At 41.9% G+C, this 27,654-nt stretch overlaps 1 protein-coding gene across 8 annotated transcripts in view; it reads right to left on the reverse strand.

Annotated features, from left to right (window-relative positions):
• Window positions 1-1,946: 1,946 nt before the first annotated feature.
• myo9aa (myosin IXAa) overlaps window positions 1,947-27,654 on the reverse strand; it is a 101,469-nt gene continuing 75,761 nt past the window's right edge. For 4 of the 8 annotated variants that reach the window (XM_069165692.1, XM_069165690.1, XM_069165689.1 and 1 more), the window contains 29 exons: window positions 26,703-26,778; window positions 22,918-23,058; window positions 22,385-22,424; window positions 22,168-22,290; window positions 20,964-21,044; window positions 20,626-20,736; window positions 17,531-17,653; window positions 16,640-16,789; window positions 15,676-15,983; window positions 13,480-15,237; window positions 13,002-13,101; window positions 12,527-12,742; window positions 11,411-11,508; window positions 11,128-11,258; window positions 10,706-10,929; window positions 10,417-10,533; window positions 10,076-10,264; window positions 9,697-9,747; window positions 9,400-9,511; window positions 7,796-7,857; window positions 7,375-7,567; window positions 7,125-7,253; window positions 6,871-6,976; window positions 6,632-6,763; window positions 5,906-6,029; window positions 4,418-4,438; window positions 3,968-4,176; window positions 3,665-3,807; window positions 1,947-3,567 (listed from right to left, as the gene is read on the reverse strand). In XM_069165692.1, the coding sequence (XP_069021793.1) occupies window positions 3,068-3,567; window positions 3,665-3,807; window positions 3,968-4,176; window positions 4,418-4,438; window positions 5,906-6,029; window positions 6,632-6,763; window positions 6,871-6,976; window positions 7,125-7,253; window positions 7,375-7,567; window positions 7,796-7,857; window positions 9,400-9,511; window positions 9,697-9,747; window positions 10,076-10,264; window positions 10,417-10,533; window positions 10,706-10,929; window positions 11,128-11,258; window positions 11,411-11,508; window positions 12,527-12,742; window positions 13,002-13,101; window positions 13,480-15,237; window positions 15,676-15,983; window positions 16,640-16,789; window positions 17,531-17,653; window positions 20,626-20,736; window positions 20,964-21,044; window positions 22,168-22,290; window positions 22,385-22,424; window positions 22,918-23,058; window positions 26,703-26,778 (5,768 nt within the window). In that variant the 3' untranslated portion in view covers window positions 1,947-3,067. The remainder of the gene's footprint in view (window positions 3,568-3,664; window positions 3,808-3,967; window positions 4,177-4,417; window positions 4,439-5,905; window positions 6,030-6,631; window positions 6,764-6,870; window positions 6,977-7,124; window positions 7,254-7,374; window positions 7,568-7,795; window positions 7,858-9,399; window positions 9,512-9,696; window positions 9,748-10,075; window positions 10,265-10,416; window positions 10,534-10,705; window positions 10,930-11,127; window positions 11,259-11,410; window positions 11,509-12,526; window positions 12,743-13,001; window positions 13,102-13,479; window positions 15,238-15,675; window positions 15,984-16,639; window positions 16,790-17,530; window positions 17,654-20,625; window positions 20,737-20,963; window positions 21,045-22,167; window positions 22,291-22,384; window positions 22,425-22,917; window positions 23,059-26,702; window positions 26,779-27,654) is intronic. The other 4 variants (XM_069165685.1, XM_069165687.1, XM_069165686.1 and 1 more) reach the window with 4 other exon arrangements.

Genomic DNA, 27,654 nt, shown 5'->3' on the forward strand with positions numbered 1-27,654 from the left:
TTTTTTTTTTTTTTTTTTTTTTTTTTTTTAGAAATAATGTGAATTGGCTTCAGATGTGCGGTTTCTCGTGACAGTCTGTTCAGCCCACTCATGTCTGTCTTGAAATTTGGTTCGGTCTACTTTAACAAACCCACAAAGTGAGCTCTTTAAAAAAAACAACAACATTATTCTGGTCCAGGAGGTGCCTTTAAGTGCTGTCGGAATAATGACTTACTTAAACACCTGAACAAACCTGAGGTGAACAGGATTAGGCGAGTTATATCACAGGTCTGCCTGCCATGTTATGGGCGCTTATTTCTTCACAGTGTTGTACTGTTTGCAGAACTTTGTGCCTCTTGCTTAAAAATAGCCAATCAATTAAATTTAGTTTTATAGCCACCACCTACCTGCAGATAGTCTACATTTAGTAAACGTGACAAAAAAGATGGTGTATTAGGCCAACAACAAAGTAGTGGACTACAGTTTTCATCTTTTGATTTATCTTATATATTTTCTAAAAAAAAAAATACTACAGCGTCAAGACTACATTTAAATTAAGGTGTGTTCTGTTGTTACACAAACCTTAAAACATTATACTTTTTCTCCCATTAACAAATAACTAAATGCCATGATTTTCTTGATTGTAATACTATACAAAATATGAATGTCAAATCAGTAGATGTAATTTCTGTAACAACAAAAATCCACTGGCATAAATATTGGGTTGAGAAACTCCGATTATAATATAATATTATTATATTACTTTTCAGGACAGAAGAAACACCTACCAATGGATGTAAAAAGGGATAAACAACTGAACATTTTTAAACAGTACATTACCTTTCTGTCCAAGAAGAAGAAGTCTTAACTCAGGTCTTACTTCAGTTCCCAGAAGAAGACAGTCGATCTCTAAAGAAAAAAAACTAAAGACATGCAGGAACTGAAACTGTAACATAAATCCCCCAGTTATAAAATGCGGTAAAATGCATTAAGACATAGCCACTGACGAGGTAAATACTCTACAATATACAAATCATCAGATCAATACAAATTATGATCAGTCATTTATAAAATGTGTCTTGGGACCTCAACTGTGTTGCTAAAAGTGCAATGTCAATTAAAACATACATTCAGGGACATCATAACAGCCTTTTCTTAAAGTGAGTGTTTATAACTTTTACTGAACTGTTGCTACTGTGGTGACAAATACAGAATAATGATCAAGGCTACAATGTAGTGAAACAGCAGCACACGTCGAGAAGAGTCAAAAGTTAGCAAATCAACTGGTGACACTTGAAGTGTCAGTTAGCCATCATAAGTTACTGGTCATAGCAGGGAAACTGTGTTTACTGAAGGTGTTTTACATTCCTTACATCCTCCATCTTGTATCGGTACGAGATATAACATTATTTCTTCTTTCTAAAGCTTCATGGTGTCATTTTACAAATTATTATCTTGCTAATTGTACTGGTTTGTATCGTATTCGTTTTGCAAAGATACACAATGAAATTATTGACCATGGATCATTGAAACTAACCAATAATGACACCAAAATCATCTCATGGATCAGGTACTGAGTTTGGGTTTGAATTTAGCATTTTTCGGTGTTATTTTTCTGAGAATACATTTTGACATATTATAGTCGGGACGAGGCAGAGTTGTAATAAAGATGAAGATGGCAGGATACCATTTAGCTGCTTCAGTTTCATGTACAGCGCATACTTCCTCTATTACATCTAACTGGGTGTCAGATTATAACAAAGCCCTTGTTGATGTTACTAATAACCCCTATCTACCGTGACAAGTAATTCTGCTGCAGAAAAAGGTTTATATTTATGTGTCATCTCCTTTGACAGTGCTGAAAAATTCTAACAATGACAAGTTGTTAAATATTTCAACATGAAATTAGGAAAAATACACTCGACATAAACATAAACACACATTAATAATGACAAAAGACATGACGCTTTTATGTTCTTGCTTGTTGCTATTGAGCAAACAGTTTATAGACAGGAGGGGATGGCTTTGGGAGTGGGTGGGTAACAATAGATCTCAAGAATAGAATGGCATTTGTCCACTATATACTGTACATATGAACTGTACATTACAATTGTTGTATGGCTGTTGAGCAGTGAATGCAGGAATATAATACACATCCGAGCATTCTTAAAGAGCTGGGATCCCCTTGGCTGGAATACACACCAGCTGATTGGTCCCTTTGATGGCGGTATTTCCCTTGTGAGGGGGAAAAAAAAAAAAAAAAAAGCAGCACAAACTCAAAAAAACACTTGAAGTGGTTTTCTCTTTCTCACACACACATACAGTCACGCATGAACGCTCCGCACATGCACACACACAAATGTAGCATCCACTGCCCAAATCTGAACATCTCTGTCCAAGATATTAAAAAAAAAAAGAAAAAGATAAATATCTGACTTCAACTACCCAGCAGGAGCTGGTGTTCCGGCTTTGTACAGTATTTATACCTGTATATTATATGCAATAAAGAATTTCTGTGACATTAAAATTTATTAAATAGGGAAAAAATATTTTTGTAATAACAGAGCATCCATTGCTAACAATGATTGTAATGAACTGTAAACTCATAAAGCAGCTAATAATTCTGAGCTTTAAGTTCACTGTAACGACTCATGGTGGCTGATTTCTTCTCATCTCCTGGAGTACATTGCTTCAGCTTTCCAGCTCTGTAACATTCCCTGATGCCGAGTGGTCTCCGGCATATTCCAACGTTCCCTTTTCTCTGTCCTCCTGCTCAGTGTGTCTCGTCTTGGCGCCGAGTAAAGAGCTGCCAAGGCACTGTGAGAGCATGGGTGGCAGTTTTAGTCCACAGAAGAGGAGCCCTTCCACCGATTGCTGTCCCTCCGCCAGACATACCTCCCTCACATCTGGAGGTGGAAACACTATACACGGACCTTGGGGACACTTCTTTGCAGACTTAGACAAAGAAAGGCTAAAAGCAAGAGTGCTTTGAGGAGTGGACATCAGTTGCCATTATTTTACCTCCCGTTGAGAACATACGTGTCTGCGTGGGAGTTGGATAGGGAGTGCTTTGGTGAGTAAGTGTCCTTCATACCATGAATTCATTGCTGCCGTACAACACCAGGTGCTGCGGTATGTCTGGAGGGTCCCTGCCGTGCCCACTGCCTTCTCTGGAGTGCCTCAGGGTTGAATGCCGGGCTCCCTTAAGTTTCTGTTTGCCCTTCTCCGGATTGTAGGTGCCTCGGCTGGTAAACTGGGGTCTTTCGTCATACGGGCCTTCCTGATCTCCCGTCAAGCTGCCGTCTAAGCTTTCAGATCGAGAGGACTGAGATGCATTCAGAGACTGGGCCTGGGCCGGACCTGGACTTGAGCCCCCAGTGGGTGACTTGGAGTGGAAACGAAACCGTCGGGTGGTGGCCGAGGAGGAGGCGGACGAAGGGTGGAAGTGGGACGAGGACGAGAAGGAGGAAACACTGGAACATGAGTCTACAGAGTCCAGGGAGTCGGGCTGCCGCCGGAGAGCACGGCGCCGGGGGCTCTTCCCGTCGGATCTCCGAGGCCACGGGGAAGTCAGCCCTGGACCTCTCTCTGAAATGACAGGGAGAGACGTGGTTTTATTTCTGATTACACACAAGAACTATTACACACTGAACGATGAGTTATGATTTCCTGTATAATGACATACCAGAAAAGTCAGAAATAGTTTCCTCCGAGTCCACATTGAGGTTTTCAGAGCTGTCAGCGGTACCGATCGAGGCCTCTGACTCCAGCGTCTCATCATCTGACGCTCGTGGCTCCAGACTCAGCATCTCGAAAGTCAGCTCCTCTCTACAGAAGACAACATTAACCAGATTCAAAAATAACCTGAGCACACGAGACAGCTAGAATCAATAACACAGAAATATTTCCAAATCAGTTTTTCCGATACACAGTTTGTATGACTCCTAATTTTGAGTCATAAAAAAAAAAATCATGTCAAATTATGTACTTCTCTTTCTGCAGGTTTTCAATCTGCTCTGTCAGCACTCTCTCTTCCTGCTGCATGGCCGCCTGCTGATGGTCTGAGATCTCAACGATCGACTCCGCTCCCTCTTCGCCGCCGCTCTCTTCGGTCACGCTGTCAGTCACCGACGGCAGCCGTGGACTGACGGGAGGCGACGGGGTGTGGTAGCTCAGTCGCTGTACGTGGCCTTTGCCCTGATGAGCAAATGGAGGGCAGATGTTGTCTTCTCACAAAGGCCATGATCATATTACATTCGTGCTTCATAAAAAAACAAAAACGTCGATCATCCCAAAATGAAAACGCTGTCATGTGCAGTTCATTCCAGCACATTTAGCAGGGAGATACCCACTGAACCACAAACGACCAGCCAAGTTTAAACACAGTACAACACCACAACCCAAAGAGAAATACACCACAACGATACACAAACTTTACCTTTTTAGCTGCGTTTGGTTGCTTTGAAAATTGACAAGAAGAAAAAAAAATAGAAGAATCAGCAATGCCAGATTCATAACGATCAATTTTAATGTGCAGTAATAATCTGTCAAATTGACTGCTTTACTGCCTTATTACATCTTTTTCTAGATTACTGACATATAATGCACACATTTCAGTTTGTCAATCAGGTCTCAAAAGCAAAGCTAATAGTAACAATACCACTGTTGTGTGATATTGTTATGGTATGTCAAGGGAAAATGTACAAGAGTCATCCAAATTTTTTTTTATGATATACAGTATGTCCATAATTTACCAAGAGAAAGTAACGACACAAGTTAAACCAGACTCCAATTTCTTATTTCGGATTTCTTAGGGATCTAAGCTCTTCAGTATTTGCCTTTAAAACTGAAAATGTTTAAATTTTTATGGATTTTAAGTCACATGCTGTGTTCCAAATGGTGTAAGTGCGTTCACACTGCCAAGTATGGAAACCTGCAGTGCACTACAAGTGCAGGATGATGCACTCAAAACGGTCCAAAAAAAACAAAACAAAACAAAAAAAAACGGTCGGCGTCTCGGCTACGTACAGGAAGGGGCGGGACCAGCGACATAGAGAATTTTCAAATTAAGGCATCTGAGGAAGCAGTAGCTGTTCCTGAAAACTACACAAAAGTGTCTCTTTTGCACTTGTGCTGCTGGATAAAAAACATAAATGTGTTCGTGTTAAACAGAGGCCACAAAAACTCGTTAATTTCTTGGTAAAATAATTAAAGCTGCAGACATGTTGGCAGATGATATATTCACATGCTGAGTTTATATTCTCTCAGTGTGCGATTTGAGACAACAGTAGTCTGTCGAAATTCAAGTACTACACAAGTAAGAGTCCTAACATCTAAGAGCACTATTTATTAGTGTACTAAGGGAAGAATGCCATTTCAAACACAGCAATAAAATATGACTTGATATGAAAAATGTTTTTGTTTGTTCCATACGCCACATAGCATAAAGAAAATCAAATTAGAAGCAACTGTATGACCGTATAATGTCCTTACTTTCATCCACAAGAATCGGTAAAAGAATATAGTCGACAACATCCAAAAACAAAAAAAAGTGAAGCAATGACTCATGCTTTGGGGATGGAGAACACAGATGTTAATAATTGAAGAGATGTGCGGGAACCACAAGAACATCACCACTGGATGATGGTTTGGAGATGCAATCCATGGTGTGTGTATACATACCATAGTGTGCATTATGCTCATAAATCTAACAGCTATTAGTACAGGTCTCTGGGTAAAGGAAAGGACATGTTAGGGCAGAGATTCTGGAGAGGAGAAACTCTGCTTATAAAAAGGGAGGAAATCACGGGAAGGGGTAGCAGTGAAGGCGTTTTCAGGATGGCCGAGTCAGGTAGGTTTAGCAAAGACTCAGTAAATAGGTTATTGCTCGGATAACAGTGGGATTAGTCGTAATGTTGGATCTTACCATCGACCGTCGAATGAGGGTCAGTTTGCATTTGGCCTTATTCTCAGCAAACTCCAGGGTGCTGATGTCCTTTAGTCGCACTCTGTACTTATTCATCTGCTCACAGATGATAAGTTCTACACACCTATGAACAGATGGCAAAAGACAAAATCACTTCAGAGTCACTGGAAATACTTAAGTTTATAACAAGTTATTCAAAAACCCTCTCTACACAGTTGTGGACCGATACAGTACAATATGTGCCTTGTATTTGCCATTGGGCTAATTGTCCCCATTCTTCCTGTCAAGACAATACATTTATGCCCAATTTATGCACTCATGTGATTGAATTTATGCACCATCAGTGGGGAAACCTGCAGCAATGCAAGTCGAATTAAGATTTATTTTATTGACCTAATATCATTATGCAAGTTATGCTGTGAGCTTTTAGACACGGACAACACGAGGCTACAGTGACAGTAAACCCAAAAGACCACTTCAGCTGAATTATGCGTTGACTGATGACTTTACTTGTCGAGCGTCACTTTTTCTCTTCCTATTAAAAAAAATTATACTTTTTCCCTCCTTAATAAATCTTGATAAAGTAGCTGCTGAAAGAGTTTGTTCATTGTTCTCACCTAAAATAGATGAATTTAACTTAATATGTATTCCAATTTCCCCCCCACACTTTCCACAACCTTGGGCAGAGCAGAGGGTTTATTTGATAAACATGAAGTATATTATTACGCTGTTGTCTTGCTGATGTCCTGGACACTCTGCAGTGGATCAATGGTGTCGGGGCAGCGAAGGATGCAGGGTGCAAAAACTATAGCCAAGGCATTAGCTGACATACGGTTTGTATCCTCTTGCAAGGCGATCCTGAAAGCATGAATTCAGTATTAGAATAATCCATCATGAATGAAATTAAGCCGCTCCATATATTAAGTCTAACATTAGCATAATAAGAGATTTCTTTTTTTCATTACCTGACAAGATGAAATATGAGGCGTTCCAAGGTGTTTAGGTGCGTTCTGCTGAGCTGGTCAATAACTGAATACACTCCTCTGATCATTTCCTTTTTATCCTTCAAACCTGAGGAGGCATTCGCACAAGACAAATCACCATTTACTGTTTCAGCAGGCAAGTACATTTCCCGCTGTTAGCAGTAATAAATCGTTGTGGAGCAAATATCAAGTGAGATGCAACTGAAGCACGACGGTGCTGAATGTCCACCACCTACCCATGGCACGTATGAACTCCTCGTAGAGCTCGAATGTCATCAGAGGATTGGGCAGGTCTCTGAGCCACTGCTTGAAAACACTGGCGATAACATGGATGTTGTAGTCGTCCAGATTCATGTTGTCCACATCTGTGCGGTCCCCGTAGAGAATGCAGAGAAACCACATCAACACTTTGTAAATCACATTTAATCCTTTTGTCACCTGGGTTTTTAAAGCCAACACGCATCATCAACCTGCCGGCTGACCCACCTGTGTCCAACCCCTGCTTGAGTTCCCTAATTTTGTTGGTGGAACCCGACTTCCTGTATATTCCTTCGGTGTAGAGGCCGTGCATCTCAATGTAGTTAATGAGCTTCTCTACGACCAGGGGCACCGTCCTCTCGTCGTTAGTCAGACGAGAAACTTCCACTCCGAACTGTCTGGAGGAAAGCTCCGGATCAAACTGTTCACAGACACAAATATAATATACTCTTATTAACACATCCACATGTTGAGTATACACATGCAAACATTTTTCAAAATTTATATCCCGAGTCCGTTGTCTTTCAAGATCGATCACTGTTGGTGTGTTATGAGGCACAAATACCATCAGCTCTTTTACATAAACCCGCAGTAACACAATTAATGTCATGGGACGTTATTGTGAGGGTGCACAATATGGCCGACTCACCTTCTTACTGCATTTAGTAGTCATCTTCTGGCAGCACTTTCTGTGGCAGGCGTAGCGGCACACTGGAGAAACACAGCCAGAGAGATCAAACAAGTCATTTCTATTATCCACAGAAAGGCAGTGCCTCCTCATTATTCAGCAGAAGCTGGCGAAAAAAGACACACAAAAAAAAAAATCAACACTGCTATTGCTCGAGAGACCAGAGGGCCGTTGGCCGGCGTGAAGAAAACATCCTGTGCGGATAAAGGACAAACTGTGTGGAGAAATCTCTGGAGAGAAAGAGACGCAGACCCCATGAGTCCAGTTGAAAACAATCTGATTAGGGATGAGGAGGGAGGGAGGGCGGGGCTCGATCTCTGAGGTCACACCGAGCTCTGCGTGTGTGCGTATGTGTGTGTTTGCGTGTGTGTGTGTGTCCGTGAGAAGTCCAGAGATGTTTGTGCATATATGTGTGTGTGTGTGTGTGTGTGTGTGTGTGTGTGTGTGTGTGTGCGCGCGCGTGTGTGTGTGCGTGTGTGTGCGTGTGTGTGCGTGTGTCCGTGAGAAGTCCAGAGATGTTTGTGCGTGTGTGTGTGGATGTGTGTGTAAAGTCCAGAGATGTTTGTGTGTGTATTTTTGGTCATTCATTTTTGGTATGAAAAGCAATTTCTTTTACATCGCAAAACTAAAATTCTACAATTCTCGTGTTGTGGGGACATAAATGTTTTAACACTGTGGGGACTTCGTTTTGGGGACAAAAAGTACATCCACATAATGTAAATTAATACATTTTAGGGTAGACACTTGGTTTAAGGGTTAGATAAAGGTTAAGTTTCATTCATATAAGAATAAAGTCAAGTTTCCAGGAAATCCATGTAAGTCAGTGTCATGTCCTCTGAAGTGATGAAAACATCCCCCTGCATGTGTGTGTGTGTGTGTGTGTCAGGGTACAAACACTCACTAACAGCAGCTTTAAGGACATTTCAATTTCTACTACTAAAATTGAAAAACCCAAAATTCCACCAGCAGAAGATGTTTTAGGAGTAAATCAGAAACCTTCTTCTTCCTCATGTTCATATCCAATAAAGAAAGTGTAGTAAAATATTTCAGTTGAAATTTACTATTGCATCAACCTGAACACCCACCACAGGCCTTTTCTCTTTGTGTGAGATGATGGTGTCCTTTCATCATCTCACATTTTAAGGCCGTAAAAGACCACTTTCATGATCAATTAACCTCAGGATTATTTTGACAATTAACTGATCTCATTTGTTCCAGTGAGAAAATACTGTCATCATGAGTTCGCAGACCATAAAATGACAGTCAAAGACATCCAGTTTTTACTAAGTAAAACAGAGAAAGCAGCAAATCACAGTGAAGTAACTGGAACAAGCAATGTTTTTACTTGATAAATGACAAAATCCATTTACTTAATTATTATATGATTAATTTTCTTTCAGTTAAGCATTTCTGCATGAGCGTCTTCTAATAAGAAAAACAACAACTTATTTTTACACCATTCATGACCTTCAAAATCGCAGATTTAAGGGCAGTTTTTCTACGCTGTATGAAATTCAGGGATTCATGAGGTGTTCTGATTTGCAGGTGTGATATTCTGCACTCACATTTGCACACGCAGGCACGGTCCATCATCCAGATGAGTGAAGAGCAGTATTCACAGTATGTGGGGATGCTGTACTGGGTGGACTTGAAGATGTGGCCATTATGCTCCTCCACCTGCAGAGAGCAGCAGAGCACAGGTTCATTTCTCTGTTTTCCTTTATTTTTACAGCCTTGTGTATTCTATCAGATGTTTGCTTTAAAATGTTGTTATTTAAGCTGTTGTTGAAGATGGAGTCATAGAAGACTGGATGTGTTTCCTCTGTTGTGCCCAATGTTGGTGAGAATGAGGAGAAACTTACAATGTCAATGTCCTTCTTCCTCCGTTTTTTGCGTTCGGGTTTAGGAGCCGGCTGCAGTCAAAGAAAAGAAAAGAAAGAAAACAAACACATTTTTTTTTAGTATTCATCAAAGCATCAAAAATAAATATTAACATGATGTACAGCATTGACTGAATCTCTTTTGCAAACCGAAGTATGTGACAAGTTTGTAAAAATGTAAATAATCATTATACACCTAATATTCTTATTGGAACAACCAATGCATTTATTTCTTTACCTTCACCCAAAACTAAATTAATTCAAAGGAGTCTAAAATGTCTGTTGACAGTTTTGACATCATCCAAACTCCCAAACGGCCTCTATTCCCCCTAGCGGTCAGGAGGCCGCTACACGTCTTTACCTTGCCGAGTGTGCTGTCCAGAGGTTTGTACTCGGTCATGAACTCATCCAGGAACACTTTAAAGGTGTTGACCCACACTCTGACCGGAGACTCCCTCCAGTCCCTCTGCTCCTGACGCATGGTCTTCTCCAAGATGTGCTCAAACAGAGCGTAAAGGTCTTTGTAGCGGATACTCTTACCGTCATCCATCTAGGGAGAAAAAACAGCAGGGTGTGCTTTTAAAACATAACGCTCCGGTATAAAACAACCGGACTAAGAATAAAGATCCGGAAAGTGGTGACTATAATTCAAAGGAATACTTTGTAGTTTTGAGGGATAACTTATGCAGCGTTGACACTTACTGCAAGCGCCGTGGAGTAAGAGTTGAAGATGTTTAGACGAAATTCCTTCAGAGCCTTTTTAAACACAACGTCCACCATGGTGTCCTTCTTACTGTCCTCAGTGTCCAAGTCGTTGATCTAAAACGTGACACCACATTCATCACAGCACGAAGCAGAACTACAAGTAGCTCTTAAATATTATACGTTTCTTCTCCTTGTGAGGAATTTTAGATGCTCAAGTCCAACCTCAAGCTCCACCTTCACTCATATTATGTATCGAGAGCACAAGACAGATCATGTTTGGCTGTACCTTCTTCATGAGGAAGTCGTTCATGCTTCGGTAGTCGTTGGTGCAGGTGAGGATCTGCACAGCGTCGTTCTGACACTGAGCCGACTCCAGAGCCACGCTGCTGATCTTGACGCTGCGCCTTCGCTTCACCTTGGGAGAAGGCTCCTTGTTCTCCTTCAGGTCTCTGAACCCTCGATCCGACATCAGATCCGGACTACAGGGCGGCGACATGTTTTCCTGGCCTGCTGCGGGAGACAGAAATCCACTCAGCGACACTTCGGTGGGAATGATATTTGTTTAAAACAAGCAACTTAGGCAAACAAACTTTAGGTAAAAGATTAAAAAATGTTTAGGAGTATTTTAGTCTCTCACTGTATTATTTTTGATTGTTTCAAAAATATTAGGTATTTGAAAAAGGATGCATCAGCTCTTGCATATCGTACCGTCTCCCAGCAGTGGCCCAGTGTCTCCGTAGTCTCCATCCAGGGAATCTCCCCCACAGATGAGTTTTTCTCTGGACGTCTTCTTATCGCCATACTTACTCTTGCCCCAGAAACGCATCTTACCACGAACCCTGGTCAAAAATAAACAAAATTTGTACATTCAAAATGTAAATTGCTTGAACTTATAAGTGGCAAAACCCTCCGTAAAATTTGCTATTAAGGAGATAAAGAAAATAAGTTTTGGTTAAACTGGATGCTAGCGATGCAAAGTTGAGGAACAGACCTTCCATCTTGCGAGTTCTTCCTCAGCGAGTCCACTTTGCCCAGATCTCCTGACGACATGGCTTTGTGTATCTTCTTCTGCTCCTCAGAGCTCGCGGGCTGAAACAACATCAGAACAGATAACATGTTAAAGACATGGCACAGAGGGAAGAAAAGCCTCTACTATTTCCATGAGAGAAGTTTATTATGAGCTGCAGACAAGCTCAAGCCAGTAGATGGCACCATCACATCACTTTTGTAGCACTTTCTACATTTCACATTTACCAGAGCTTTAACTTCCTGTAAGTATCAATAAAAGTTCCACAATTTATCATGAAAATAAATAGCAAAAACAACAAATAGTACTTCATAAGTAAGAAAGTTGACAACATATGACTCAAACCATTTTTCCCACAAAAAGACAGGAAGAGTTTGTTAAGTGACGAAGAAAGTCAAGAGCGAATCATCTCTCAAGGGTTTCCAAGGTTTGACTAGCAACTAGCGCTTTGTCCTAAGAGAGGAAACACAACCAAGTGGCATGCAAGTATTTCTAATCAAAAAGGAAAGAACCAGGAATAAATCAAGGAGAAAAATCACTATTACAGCTGTGAGAGAAAGAGAAGCAGCATTATGTTAGAAAAGCAACTACATTAAAGGTTTCAGGGGGAAAATACATTTCAAAAATTGTCATCCATCAGGATGCAGAAATTCTAATTCAAATTCAAAGTTGCTCATTATTTCTGGAGAGGTTTTATAATATAAGAAAGTTTTGGACTTATGGTTTTGACAGCCTTGAATTCATGTCTTTAAAAACCAACATGAATATTATACATAAAAATCAATGTATATATATTCTTCGATTAGAAGGATAGTGTTTATGGCTTATTAAACAACACCGTTTTAGCAGGTATTTAAAAATGTCTTTGAAATACCTGCCTCGAAACACCTTTGAAATGTCTTCCACTTTTTGAGAAAAGTGACTATTTTAGAAAAGAGAAATTTGCTGAAGCGCAGCTGGAGTCAGAGGTGTGATGCAGACCTATGCTCTCTCTGCGGAGTGGGTTAGAAAGGTCAGAGAGAAGCCACGCTTTAAGAACGTAGAGAGAGCGCCGCTGGGGGCTCGGGGGGTGCCTGTTACCATGTCCGAGTCACTGAAACAGGACTCTCTTAAGCCCGCCTCCGTGGAACTCTGTTTGGAGAGGGGTAGAGTGTAATGACGGGGGCTGGGGAGGCTGTCGCCATCACAGTCATCCTCGTCAGTGTCGCCCCCAACTGAGAGGACGGGGCTGCGGGTGAGGAAGTCGGAGCGGGTCCGTGCCATTCTGGCTTTCTTTTTTTGGCCCACTCTGCCAACCTGGAGTTCACCGGAAGTGATAACAGCATGTTTTAAAAGGTGCCTTTAATAACGTGTAGAAGAGCTTCGGTGCATTTTGATCTTCATGTCAGCCAGCTGCGATGTTCTTGGTGTTAGATTAGCAGCTTTAATGGCAACATTCATTAATGCATTCACAATAAAAAAAAAAAAAAAAAAAAAACTCAACCCTGCAAATATGCAAACACATGCTGAATGAAATAGCCGTTATCTAAAAAAGAAAAAAGAAGAGATTGCTTACATCGCGTGTTTTTGCTCCTTTAGAGGGCTTGGACACTGGTGTGGTTCCTTCTCTGGGAACAGCTGCAGGTGTTTCTTTAGTGACAGCATCACGGTCAAAACTGATGGACAAAAACAGGAAAACAAATACAAAGAGACAAAGTTATTAATGTAAAGTAATAAGTGAATAATTAATTCACGAAGCAGCAACAGGGAACAAATGTGTCAATGGAATTTTAATTAAATACAGACTTTTATTTTACATTAAAGCATCCTTTACATTGGTCTGATGGTATTTTTCTTTGGTGAAAAATGTTAAAATCTGAATGATATCGGCACCATATTGTGGGGTAACATCTGCAACACGTCATTGTTATACCACAAGTGGGAGGTGGCAAAGTCAGATTTGATGTATTATTTTCATTCCAAAATGGATTTACAAAAACATAGATAGGACAAGCAAAAAAAAAAAAACAGCAAAATATTAATTCACAACTCACTTTTTAAATGTCACTTTGTCCTTTGGAGAGAAGAAGATGCTGCCCGGTTTATCTGTCATACTAACTGTGGTGCCTTGATTACTCGGTGGTTTCTTGGTGGCTGTTCTCACTCTGGTTCCTCCTCCATCTCTGGACTCCAATGTGAGTTTGGGTGCCCAGCCGTCAGCCACAGACCTGCTGTCCTTGCGTCTCTCTCTGGGAGCAGTAGCAGGTGGAGGAGGCAGCTGGGGCTGAGGGGCAGAGTGCAGCGACGGGGCGGTGGAGTCGGACTGGGTTCTGCCGTGAGGAACTAGCCCTGCTCTTCTCTCGATCAGCAGCGAACTGGGTCTAAGGGGCTTGCTGGAGGTCGCGGTTCCACCGACATCTGGTCCGCCCTGTCTGCTCTGCTGTATCCTGTGCAGAGCCTCTCCTCTTTGCTTCTCAAACATGTCTCTCTCGTACTGAGCGAAGAAAAGTCGCTGGCGCTCCAGCACTTCTTTCTGCTGTCGAATCTGCTCCATCATCTCCTTCTCATTCTGCTGCTGTTGATTACGCTGCCTCTCCTCCTTCTCTTCGTTCAGCCGCACCAGCTTCTCTATGACAGCCTGGTCAGCCCGAGGGACAGCGGGAGAACCAGGGACGGGACCTTGAGAAACAGGAGCTGGGTCTGGTTTCTGTGATGAAGATGCCAGTTCCCCCGTCTGGGCTGCAGAATCTCGAACCTCTACAGGGGGACGGACAATGCCACTCGTCTCTTCGCTGAGAGGCGTTTCTTTCTGCATGCTGATGACCACCACCACTGGTCGACGAGTTGACTCTCGTCTCTCTTTGAGAGGCTTCGTAACGACAGTGGTGGTTACGGAGACGGCTGCCTCTTTGTTCTGTTGAGGCTCTTCAGCAGGACGATGGGAGATTACTGTGCTGCCCTCACTAGCAGGGACGTAGAAGGTTGGGAGGTAGTTCTCGATTTTGGGCGGATGCGTAGGAACAGACGGGACTGCTGGATCCATCTTGGTTGGCTCCTGGCTGCCCTGGGAGGCAACAGCGTCAGAAACTGTTGTCTTGTGTGGCTCATCTGGCTTCGGGCTTGTTGAAACAACCTCTTCATTGGGTTCAGACACCGGAGCGACAGGTGGAAGAGGGGAGCAGAGTTCGTCGCTGTCTGTCACCTCTTCCGTAGCCTTGGGTGCCTCCTCGTCCATCATGAGAAGCTCAAAGCTGCCTTTGGAGCTCTGGCTGTCGGGCGTGCCTTGAGGTGAACGAAGAGGTGGGCTCGCGGGGGGAACCAGCTCCAAAGACCAGCGGCGCTCCTCAGACGGGGACGACGCTCCACCGCTGTTTGCTCGCACCTTGAGGAGCTCCAGGCTGAACTTGGCCTGCTCCAGCTCCCTCATCCGCCGACTCTCTCTCTTGGCCCGAGTGGTTTTCTGGCACGGCTCGTCTACATTTCGAGCCCTCTCTCGCACCACCACTGTGGACGTCGGGCCTGAGGTCGGTTCTTCAGTCTGTGCTTTAGAGGAGCTCTCGTTAGTCCCGGCATGTTCTCCTTCATCTCCCTCCTCCATAGCGGTGCTCTTGTAGCTGCTGAGGATTTGGAGGCTCCTTTCTCGCTGTTCGTAGGAACGATCCTCCCAAGTGCTGAGGTCCAGCCCCATGATTCCTTCAGGCGAATCCTCCTCCTCTTCTCGTGAGAGACTCACCTGGCCATTCTGTAGCCGAAGCAGCTCCTCCTGCTGCTCCTTTCTCTCCCTCAGTATCTGCTCTCTCAGCTGTTTGAAGCTGCCAATCAAGAAGGCACGGTTACAACTTTAGCTGAAACTACTACCTACCCTTATTGTGAAGAATCTCTTCACACAGATAAAGTTATTACTGACTAATTTAAACTACCCCCAAGTGTTCACCACAGAGTCCGAGATACAAATTCTTGTTCTCAGCAGCTCAGCTGATTGTAGAGCAGCTTTGGGTTGGATTGCTTGCGTAATGGTTCACTCTTTCCAAGCCATAGTTTGTTAGCACACTGAACAAAGCCCAAATACACTGCAAGAGCTGTGTGCAAAGACTAATCTGGTTCTCAGCAGCTTTAGCAAAATCACAGTCATCTAACCTCAGAGGCTATTTTCAGAGCCTTTAGAAAAATTGCTAAAATGTTGGTTTTTGTTTGCTAAACTCATCTAACTGCAGTTTTCTAGCGATGAGTTGTTTCGCAGTAAGACTTACCTCTGTCTGGTGAAGAAGCCTCTGCTCGCCGCCTGTAGTTGTACCACCGTGGCATACAGACGCAGGTAGGCTTCTCTAGCTCGGTGACAGCGCCAGGTTGTCTGAATGAGCAGCGCGGCCGTGCAGCGCCGGTAGAGCCAGAGCCTCCACGCCCTCTGCAGCACCAGAGCAGCCTCCCTCCACAGCCTGAACCTCTGACGCTCCCTGTAACCTCGCCAGTGAGTCTGCAGGCACAGAGCTGCCCCTTCCTGGACACTGTGGTCATAATCCTCCTCCTCCTCTATGGACTGGTAAGAACGCCACCACTTCTGCAAGGGGGTGAAGATGATGACGAATTGTTTTCAACACACGGCAAAGTTCAGTGACTACAACATCTCTTTTAAAAGTAAAAGAGTCTTCACTCAAACGGCAATTTCAAGTCTCTTTGAAGACTTTCTTTTGGGATTATAAATACAAATGAACTGTTTATGAGCTGGATACAAAGATTTCAACTTATACTACATTTAGGAAGCTTGTAAGCTAAAATCAAACATTCCTGATTTGAATGGATACTTTTTAATAATTTGATTTTACATATCTAGCATCTCACTGCACTTTAAATGGGAAATATACATGAAAATAGTGTTAAAATATTGTATTACCAATATCTTGGTTTCATATTACTGCAACTGTAAGCAAAATCATGTGGATTACATTACACGGAATATTTTGAGTACAACGAAAACGTGAATAACAAAATAGTTAGTTTTGAATTAAAACGTCTTTGGCTACATTAATGTGAGCAACAATATTTTGTAAAACCGTCCAATGATATCAGCAAATTATTTATCATACTGCTACTAAAAGTTGATAATTAATGCTCAACTCTCAGGACCATTTTCCAAAAAAATTTAAATAGAGATTAACTAGATGGAGATAACAGCTGCGATGATAAAAAAAAAAAAAAAAAAACACCGTACTGTACCTGGATGCAGGTCGCGGCTTCTCTCATCCTGACAAACTGCTTCCTCTCCAGCCGGGCTCTGAACCGCCGCTGCAGCATGACGATGAGTCGGAGAACTTCCCGGTGGAGTAAGGCCTGCAGCCGCTGACGCTCAGCTTCCCGCAAAAACACCTGAGGGGAGGAGCCACGATGGAGTCAGCACGAGATATACACACGAGATAATACACACATTCCTCTCAAAAGTCAATCGTATCCACACGCACAGACAGAGCTCAGAAATCCCTGGCCAGATACGTGGTCACGAGAATGTAAGGTATGATCCTCTAATTATATAGACAGCAACCCAGAGGCATGGACCCCTCTATCATGGCTGAGTCACACCGTGGACTTGCACACACACCAAATATGGGGCACTGTCCACATTACATCCTTCTTTTTCAAAGGGAGGATGCTTCCAGGTATTATGAGGTTATTCCCAATACTACACTTTCCTCAGGTCCATGACTTTTTTTAAAAATATATTTTGGGGCATTTCATAAGTTTGAGAAACTTAAAAACCTTCATTCTTATGAGTAAATCATTCTTTGGTCTCAGATACAGCAACAGTAAACATAACAATAAACACAATAACACAGTGTAATCAGCCTCAAAATTTTCTTTTCACCAAAATCACCAAAAAATTATATAATTCCTTTTACATCTGGCCTTTACATTGCGACTTAATGAACCCTGATATCCCTCTTACATTTTCACAGAAATAACTATAACAATATTTTTCCCCGCATATGTCTATTTTTTTAAAATATTTTTTTTTACTGATAATGTGCTTCATTAAAAACAGATGTCACACCATGTTTTGCATATTTGAAAGGTTGATTTAGAAGAACTGGAAAGGAGGAAGTGGGTGAATACCATTGTCTTTCCCACTTGATAGCCCTCCGGTTGGAGGTCTATCTGATCCAGACACTGCTGGATGCCCTCTGTGGTCGCGCTAGTGCCCTCTGGCAGCAGCACACAGAAGTGGTGGACAAAATCCTGTCATGAGAACGAAGAAAGGTGTTAATGAGAAGAAAATGTAAATACCCCACAGCTCTGCTCTGTTTGAAATTTATGTTTGTGTCGTGTGCACAAGATTTCTGTCTGATGAAAGCTTCATGTCAATGAATCTGTTAATGCTAACAGTTTGTCTGGTAGAGGATTAACTGGTTAGGGTTTGAAACATAAATCTTGATCAGCAGCAGAAACTGAAGCTTCTGTAGCATCTCTTGAGCAGACCAAAGTTGAAAAAACAAAGCTGTCAAGGAACATGTGGTTTCAGGTAAAAGTCCACGCCGTCCATATTTGCAGGGGTTCAAACATCATGGCATAAATATGCTGAACTCCCACTCCTCAAACTGAGGCTCATTGTCTGAATTCAGTACAATCTGCACCCTGGGCTGCAGGGGGTGGACGGGGAAACAGATGCTGTGTTTATACAATTACAAGCATAGGGAGTGTTTCGGAGACCCGAGGACAATGGAGAGGCTCTGTTCTGAACAGCAGAATCCTCCAAAGTGATACCATGCTCAAGATATTTCTCATTAGCGCTGACCGCAGCGCTAAATATGTTTGGAGGAATTTCTGGTAAATGAGGATGTCTAATGCTAAAATTATCTGAGTGAGATCATCGAAAAAATTGCAGCTTTATGAGTTTTGCACTCTGTTATGTACATTTTAAATGAAAAGGATGGTCCACACAAAATACAAAATTATAAATATCATTTTTAAATTAGTTTACAAATGTTAGTGGGAACCATTTTTCAGTAGTACTCATGTGGAACTCAAACAACACAGACAACTAAAACATGACAAAGAGCCAAAACCAGACGCTGCTTATTTTATAAATGGGTCACAAACCAAAAAGGTTGGGAACCACTGTTTTAACATTTTTTTTTAACTGTGCATTGTATTTTAAAGGATTATAATATGCCTATTTTTTTGGGTGAAATTTTAAATTCTCTACAGGCATGTTCATAGATGTATGAAAATACTCTGCTTTGAATGATAATTTGTGTCTGATAGGATTCTAACATAAAAAAGTTCAGTTACCTGGTTAGAAATTAGGAACATAAATCATTCTGCATGGTGAAGGTCAAAAATCCAACAAGAGTAGCATTGACTAAAACACATTTGTGAGTATAGGTGGACCTTCATATTAAAAGTAACTAGCAACTACAGATGTCACAAAAATTTTCTTGAGACTGAACATCAATATTATCATATATAAAAAAGTATAAAATGGATATACTTCAGTCCAAATGCCTAAAAAACATGCATGATTTCATGAATTGTAATTAAGTAAATGTACTTAGGAACTTTCCACCACTGCAGTTTTATACTGAAGTTGAAAACTAGTGAAACTCATCCTGTCTAACTCTCACATTGCTTCTGATCAGTCACAGAGTCAGTTCTGTTCCAAAAAAAAACAACCTCTGAAATTAGTAATTTCAGATGGTTTTCAGTGCCATAAATGAAACATCACTACCCTTGATTGTATTTAAGAGGCAGCGGGAGGCCTAACTGTGAAGATCTAAGAGCTCCACTAAATAAAACCTAAAGCAGACACCTCTGTGGTTAAGTTTGGTAAAGTGACACCTGAATAAGAAATCAGAGTGACTTAATCTTTGCCTAAAACCTTGGCAGGATGTGACGGGCACATTAAAGACCACAAAATGGAAACTTGTGTGAGAAAAAAGCAGAGTAGGCGTGAGCCACTCCCAAATGTTTTCTGTCCAACAACTCACTTCCAATCTGCATTTAACATGGTCTGCTTTAATAGGCGCATTGCATTTCTCACAAGGTTGACATCATTGTTCAGAAGAGAGCCAGTGTGGTTAAGATGGCTGCCACCTCACATCCCCCATAATTCCCTCCTGACGCTACACGCAATGAACCCAGTTGGAGCAACATCAGCGACAAGTTTCCTGGAGGGGAATTCATCACTGGCACCGAACCTCATGGAAACCCGAGTGCTGTTTAAGCTTTGTGTGGTGAGCGGTGAGATTGATAGTACAACGGCGTTCTGGCCGGCACACGCCTGCACAGAGGGGACACGTTAATATGATCTGCTGCTGAACTCCTTTTACTCCTTACTGAGTGTTTGATTTCTGGAAAACATGATTCCTGGCATTTTCAGACAAAGGTCGAAAAATCCTGGGTGAAGTGGGTCTGTTATAACTCTCAGGAAATGAATAGAGTTTAAAGTGGAACTCCACCGATTCTACACATAAAGGTCAGTTCACTTTATCGAGTACATCACACAGCCTGTGAAACTGATGAGTTTGTCATGTTGAATAAAATAGTTCTTTGCCCTTTTGGGTGTGGAGACAAATTGTTTTCAACAAAAAGCTGAGTTGCCAACCAGAGTTATGAAGTATCAAATGTGGGCATTTACCGGACATGGATGTAATATGTAAAGTGTATAGTTCTGTATTTCAGAACAGATTAAAGAAAGAAAGTCCCGGTTGTTCCACCACAGAGGGTAGGCGGAGCTAACTCAACAGGCTCATGCTTCAACTGCCAACTAACTGACGTCACACAGGTGACACTGTTTAGATCTCTGGGAAAGAGTCCAAAAACACGATGTTCACTTCCAGAGTTGAAGCCAAAGAGAACAAAACTCAGATCTTCAAAACTGTAACTTTAATGTTTCTAGAGACTAACTTTCTAATAAACGTAGTGGGGTAAAAGCAACAATATTTCCTTTTCAAATATACTGGAGTAAAAGATGCAGGAGCCTAAATTTATGTACTCATATGAAGTAATGTGTCATAAAATTGTAAAACAAAAAAGCAAAGTGTTTAACAGCTATTGTGGCAAAACCACCTAAATTCTGGGGAAATATGTTGTATATATTTGGTGTAGTACTTCCTTCTTTTGTTATTTACCATATTCAATTTAAGATGATGAGTTCATAAAATATGATTTTTAAAAAGAGTATCTACAGGGTGTGAATCTGTGAGCGTTACCTTGAAACTGTACTTGATGTTGTAACCCGACTGCCGGATGCGCACGGTCTCCAGCATACCAGTGTAACGCAGCTGCCTCAGCACCAGGTTATCATTAAACCATAAGGGCAGCTGAGAGACAGACAGATAGCCAGAGAAAGAAGAAGATAATCGAGCAGAGGGGGAAAAAATTAAAGAGAAAAGGAGGAGCGACAGGCGGCGGAGGTTACAGATGGGGGGGGGGGGGGTGGATGATAAACAGCTTTAAAAAATTCGAACTTCAAAGGAAATGAAAAAATGCTTTGAAAACTAAACCAAAGCAGTCAAAGTGGCAGCAATGTGGAGTCGACCCACTGTACCTTCTCAGCGTTGGAACGGATGCACTTGACGAAATACGGCTCAGACTGACCCAGAGTCTCCATCAGCTTATTGAGAGACGCCTGCAGAGAAAACACAACAAGCTGAGGAAAACTTTACAGCTGTTTGACAGTGAGGAGCCACAATCAGGTGTGTCTCTCTCATCAGCTGGGGTCGAAGTGACAGTAAAAACTCTTTTGCTGCAGGATTAAAGTCTCTGCCTGGCATCATGATTGCTAGCAACATGTCTACGTAGGCATGTGGCGCTGGAAAAAAAAATAATAAAGGAACCATGTGTGTAGCATTTCCATGTGCAGCTATTGTGTTGCGCCTGTAAACACACGCACATGTGTGTCAGCATGTGTCCGTTATAATTGAGTGGCGGGAGGCATCCCCCCCCCCCCCTCCGCCCCCCCACCCCCCTCCACGGGAGATTAAAGCAATCAGCGCAGCACAGGATGTGGAGAGTGAAGTCATCCACACACAGAGGCCGGGGCTGCCTGCCAGAGGGGCCTCAGCACTCGTCTGTACCTCCAACAGCCACAGAAATACGGCTCGCTCTCTCAGAAGTCAGGGAGAAAATAGCACATTTTAGATGCCGAGAGTTTTTCTTAGCCTTTCGTGTGTTACCGGCTGCCAAAGAGAGCTTCCATCAGATATTTTTGAGCTAAAGGGAGCCTGACTAGAAGAGGTAGCGGTCTGTCTCATTTATCTCCTGTTCGAGGCGGCCTTTTAAAAAGAATATCAAAGAGCAGAGCGGTCCCATTTAACAGCTTCCTGATTGATTTCAGGAGTTGAAATGGGAGGAATAAGCTCATTTTAAAAGTAATGAGGAATTTAAAAAAGGGTGTGTCAGTGAATGAGTAAAGGCTAATTTTCTACTTTCTCACCAAACCCAATGTATTATTTTTTTTTTTAATACCAGACATGATCTCATACATCTATAACTTTTGGTTGGGTGTTACTGTAAAACAGACACCTCACACTTACTCGCCACGCACACAGTGGACAATAAAGGCTGTGAGCAGGTTGAGAAAAGAGGGATGTTTCCTCCCGTGGGCACTGGTAAAGGACACACCTTGTTTGTATCGTATTCACAGCTGGAGGGGGATTCCTCGGTCCAGTTCGGGCTCATCGTGTTACTTTTACTGAATGGAAAATCATTGAGCTCTTTGGTACGCTGCCGTGTGTGCGTGTGTGTCTGACCTGGAACTGTGCGCTGATACTGGGAGGTTTCTTCTTCTTGTGCAGGTGAAGCAGGGACTTGGTGATGCGGTCGTGAAGCGTCAGGTTGCTCAGGTACTTCAGCGACTTGACGTTCAGCAAATGCTGCAGGTGGGAAGTCAGAGTCAGTTGATAATGTAACACTGTGTTTGAATCTTTGCCTTTAATTATGATCAATAAAAGATGTATTGACCCGTACCTTCGGAAGAACTGGCTTTGATTTGTAGTTTTTGTTCCTCCTGTTTATAAAATAACAAAATAGAAAAGTTAGTCTGGCAGTTCTTTAAATCAACAGGTGAGATGAGTAGTTTGTTACTGTCGGGAACAAGGCCAACAAAGCATTCAATTAATCCCAGAAATTCCTCCCCAGTGGGTCATATCCCTGTCAATAAAGTGGAACTTTATTCATCCCCGTGGGGAGGAAATTCCCTTTTCACTTGCTCCCCTCCGTAGGGAGGTCAGAGGTCAGGGTCAGCGGAGCAGATGTTTGAATTCGGCTCTTTCAGGTTTACAGATGTCTCTAAACCACTAAGAAACACTGGTGAACAAAATAACAACTAAAATAAAGTGATGACTAGTGTTATAAATTACAACCAGAAAGAAGCACAAAGAGAACTATTTAATAGACGAAAGAAAAGCACTTCGGTGAAAAGACAGCAGCATCATCACTGCACCAGGGTTAAAGGTGGGTTCAGAGTGTTATGGCGACTGCAGACGTGTCCTGTCTCTCACATCAGGATGTCGTGGGCTCTTTCGAGGAGTTTGCTGCTGGCAGAGTTGACGAAGATGCCGTCTTCTTCTGCATTGGAGCTGCTGGATGATAAGCGGCTGTGTCGACCCACACGTCCGTTCCAGCCGAGGCCCGGAGAACTCCTTCAGAAAAGAAAAAAAGCACAGACCAGTAAAAGCGATTAATACATAGAAATCCAAATTCATATATATTTTATGCTTACCTTACTCTATGAACTTTGGCATTACAAGACAGCAAACAGAACGTATATAACTAAACCTATCTTAAATATTATAGCTTTAACATGCAGTTAGACATTTGTTTATTAGAATCAATGAATCAATTTGAAGAGTTATTTATCCTCCATTATTATATAAATTCAACGTATAAACTGTACTTACAGTGTAACATATATTTATATATAACATGTTGTATTTTCAATACTTTTATTCAAGTGCTTGGAATTCCTTTATTCATTTCTATTTGTTTTACTTGCACCGACCATCAAAGCAAAAAGAAGGTATATACGAAATAAAAATAAAAAACATCAACAAAAGTCACCTGAGTACCCAACCTACTTGTCACCCCATTCGGTAAATTATATTATTTTACATTGATAAGAGTCGACATTCAGTGAATTATTTCTAACCTTTCGTGGCTAAAAACACGTTTACTTAATCGTTTTTGTTTCTTTTAAATGTCAAACTACCAGATGCAATTACATAAAATAACTATGACTAAATAAAAAACATACACTCCTAAACCATGCAGTGTCAGTCATGGTCTTACACTTTACTGATGTTTTTACAGCTCTTACATTGAATCTAGTTTTTGTTGTATTTTCTGTGATAAAGGCCTTCAGATAGAATCATTATTCAGTCACCTGGTCTTTCCACAAATATATATATTTTTGTCCTGCCATTGATGTATTGATCATGTCTTGAGAGCAACGGTGATTTTTTTTTCTTATCCACAAACTTTGTTTCTGCAGTGGTAAGACACTAATTAACACATTTGTTTAAAAATCAACTGTGTGACATTCTGGTTTTACTATGCATATTAGATACAGATCTCAGGTCTCAGATATAAAATCAAACATCTTTTACCAAGTTTTGTAATCTGGGGCAACACATAACTGTAGGAGAGGGAGGCGTTGTCCTTTTTGGCCCTTTCGAACAGATCCGAGTTTGACTTTAAAGAAGAGGGACTAAACTGCACCAAAACAACACCTTGTGTTTTCTATTTGTAAAGGGGGATGTTTTTGTCAGGAGGAATGTCACCAGCAGGGGCAGCAGTTTCCATGTTTGTTTGTTTTTTCTAAGGAGAGAGTGAAATTCCCCTTATACAAAATTAGTTTACTGAAGCCTCAAACGTTTAAACCTCAAGCCTCAAGGTGAAACCTAACCACCTGCCCAGAACACAAACAAAAACAGCAGCGGTCAGGTCGTGGTTACAACCAGCCTGAACTTCTTTTCAGCCCACAGCTGAAGACAAGAGGAGGAAAAAAATAAATAAATAAAACTGTCTGAGGAACCGAATAAATACATTAAAAGACTTTCTTCAACAATATTGTTCAAAATAGAGAATAAATGTATTTAAATGTATCATTGCCATTATCATTCAGCTCTTCAGATTCACTGGAGCAGTTTATTTTGTTTACAGTATCATCATTTAAAGGTTTACAAGTCCTCCAGACAAGTTTAATGCCTCATACTATTACACAGCAGCAGGATGTGTTCGCTAACTCATACCGTGTTATTAACAGGAGGTCGAGTCATTCCTGGAGCGAAAATAAGATAGGAAACTGGCGTGTGGAGCGATTTTAAAATGGCTGATTAAAAATAAAAGTCCAAACAAACAGAAAGCAGCAGAACAGAAGAGCCATCTGTACTTTAGTGAATAGCGAGATGTTTGGATTGAAAGTGGATTCTCAGTCTCTGAAATACTGAACATAAACATGTTTTCTAAAAAGTGACTTGAAGAGGAATCAAATACTTTCCTCTCGTAACAGTTTTAGCTTGTTTGTTTTGCTTCGATTCAATCAAGCCACAATTTTAGTTTTTGGTCAAATCTTAAACTGTTAATTTTGAAATACATTTTGGACGCAGAGTCGAAAATACAAGTAAAAACAAAGAGCAGGAGAGCAGCCTTTTAAAGCTCTCTCTCTTTATGGAGGCCACAGAAGAGACCCTGAGGACGCTTCTCTCACACAGCTACGTTCACTGCTCCTCTATCCTTGTTACAGGATTACATCTCCACAGTCCCAGAGGAGCAGTACAGACACGTATGATTTGTACAACCAGCCTGCTTTATATTAAAATGTCATAAATTACAGCAGAAGCTCCACAAACCTCCGGTGTATAATTGTAAATCAAAGTCTTTGGATATATACGTGTTTCTGAGTTGATACGTTCCCCTTGAATAACGTCAGGAGCGACCAGTGTTTAAGGGTTTATTGTCTGTGGCCAAATCTGCAAATACATTTTGACATTACAATATAGTAAAGCACAAGTCTTCTGGTTGCATCTGGCCATCCATATAAAGGATAATTTCTCCCCAGCTGATCGTGGATCTCAGTAAGTGGTGATGGTACAGTGTGCGTTTTGTAGCGTGTTTATCCCCAAAGTTGAGAGTCCCATAAAGCACCGCACTGTCTGCTGCTCCGTCCAGCCGAGGAGCACCCTGCAGGGACTCGATATTTATCACTCCCCGGGCACTCCTCTCCGACGCATAGCTCTGACTTTACATCACGGAGGAAGCAGCTGCGCGGGGTTTAGTGCTCTCTTAGCGTGTGGAGGATGAGTGTGTGGAGAGGGACGTTGAAGGAGGGCAGAGGTTGCAAATCACATTATTGGGGGGCGGGGGGGGGGGGGGGGGGTTTAACAGCTCCTGTGTAACAAAAGCTTGTCCTGTATGAGACCCTCCGTCGTGGTCGTGGGCTGCTAATCTCACAGCCCACATCTAATTAGAGGAAGTGGTGGAGGGCGGCCTCGGTGGGGCGGCATGAGAGCGACGCTCGGGGTCACAGCACAGTCATCACTCTGTTTTCTTTTTAAAAGTAATGTCATGTTTGCCCCAATGCCCAGAGGTAAATATCATGAGGGTTACATGCATGACAGAAGATAATTTAAAAAAACAAAAAACACTAACACCACGTAAACATGGCAGATCGTCTGCAAGAAAGTTGTTCAGGGGTTTGTTGACAAGTTTATTTGTAGCGCTCTAAGTATCCAAGAAATAATAGCAAGTTTACAAGATGCCCTGGAGGCCAATGAGTGACGGCGCTGACAACAAACATCACCAGTTTTAACCGTCCGAGTGCCCAAATGCAAAAAGTTCATGTTCCTCATTACTGATCAACGTACATGTTTTTCTCGTTGTAATAATCCAAATAAGAAAATGATTAAGTGGATTTTAATGTGATTTTTGTGCGATTTATACATTTATTGTGTTGTTTTGACCATTTTAACCTGTTTATTTGAGTATCTTGAAAAGCGCTACATAAATATAATGTATTAATATTATTCACCCATTCACATACATATTCATAAAACTAATGGAGCTGTCATGCAAGGCGCTCGCTTGCCATCAGGAACAATTCGGGGTTCAGCGTCTTGCGCAAGGACACTTCTGCATGTGGCATGTGGACAGGAGGAACCGGGGATCGTACCGCCAACCTTTCGATTACTGACCAACCCGCTGTACCATCTCACCCACAGCCGCTCTCACATGAGATCAGAAGCTTCACGAAGGGCTCGAAACACACGATCACAACGCGGACACTTACCGTGGCGATTTCTCATTAATGGTGTTGCTTCCCTGAAGGTCTGACAGAGGCGTGCGTGGACTCTTCCTGCTCACACCTGATCACAAACAAACAGGTTGGCATCATGTGAAAGAACAAAAAAAAGCACACACATGCACACGACACAGATAAGGACACACACAAACAATCACAAAACCACACCTCTGACACCACGTTACACTCCAGTGTTATTGCAGTGACTGTGCCTTTTTATTGGAAGTATAAACTACTGCAGGTGATTTCATAAAGTAAATATTTGTGAGGTTAACAGCTTTGTGCTCTTGTTAGTGTCGAATTGTGATACTGAAGAGTTATTTAGTTTAGTTTGGACTGTAGGTTTCAGATATCGGTTAGTTATTTAAAACATCAATTTTCCAAACACATTTGGTCACGTAATTATCTGAGGAAAGTAAAAATGCAAGTACAGTGGGTTTAATAAAGGTTGCTTTGTGTGCTGGCTGGGTTTCGACTGTAGTGATATAATTCATACACCAGCATTCCCCGTGAGCCTACAGCCAATCAATCACAGTGCTGAGAAATCAGAGAAGTCTACGGTGTGTTAGCCTCCTCGTAAAGCAAACTGGGGCCGAACAGTACTGTATACCCTTTTCAGTTTCATCGCTTTGTACAACAATTTCACTCTCATCTGGAGCTGCAGGGTGGCACAAAACAAAAACACACAAACACATTTGAGTGTGATGGAATATTTGTGGAGACCTTTTGTGAGAAGTGTGTGAGGTCGGCTGTACAGTGTGTCCTGCACCACATGTAAAGCTGCCCGTGAGCAAGTTAGTGATCATAATGCACACATGTGCGTCCCAGCTACGCCCCCCTCAGTCCTCTATCACCATCACCAGTCTATGTGGTATTAGTGACAGTGGTACAACAGCTGATTTTAGACACGTGTTTGGTGAACAAGCAACTATACCCGCTG

This window comes from Embiotoca jacksoni, unplaced genomic scaffold, assembly GCF_022577435.1.
Source record: "Embiotoca jacksoni isolate LCO1_2020_lvr unplaced genomic scaffold, fEmbJac1.0.p SCAF_35, whole genome shotgun sequence".
Taxonomy (NCBI): Eukaryota; Metazoa; Chordata; class Actinopteri; family Embiotocidae; genus Embiotoca; species Embiotoca jacksoni.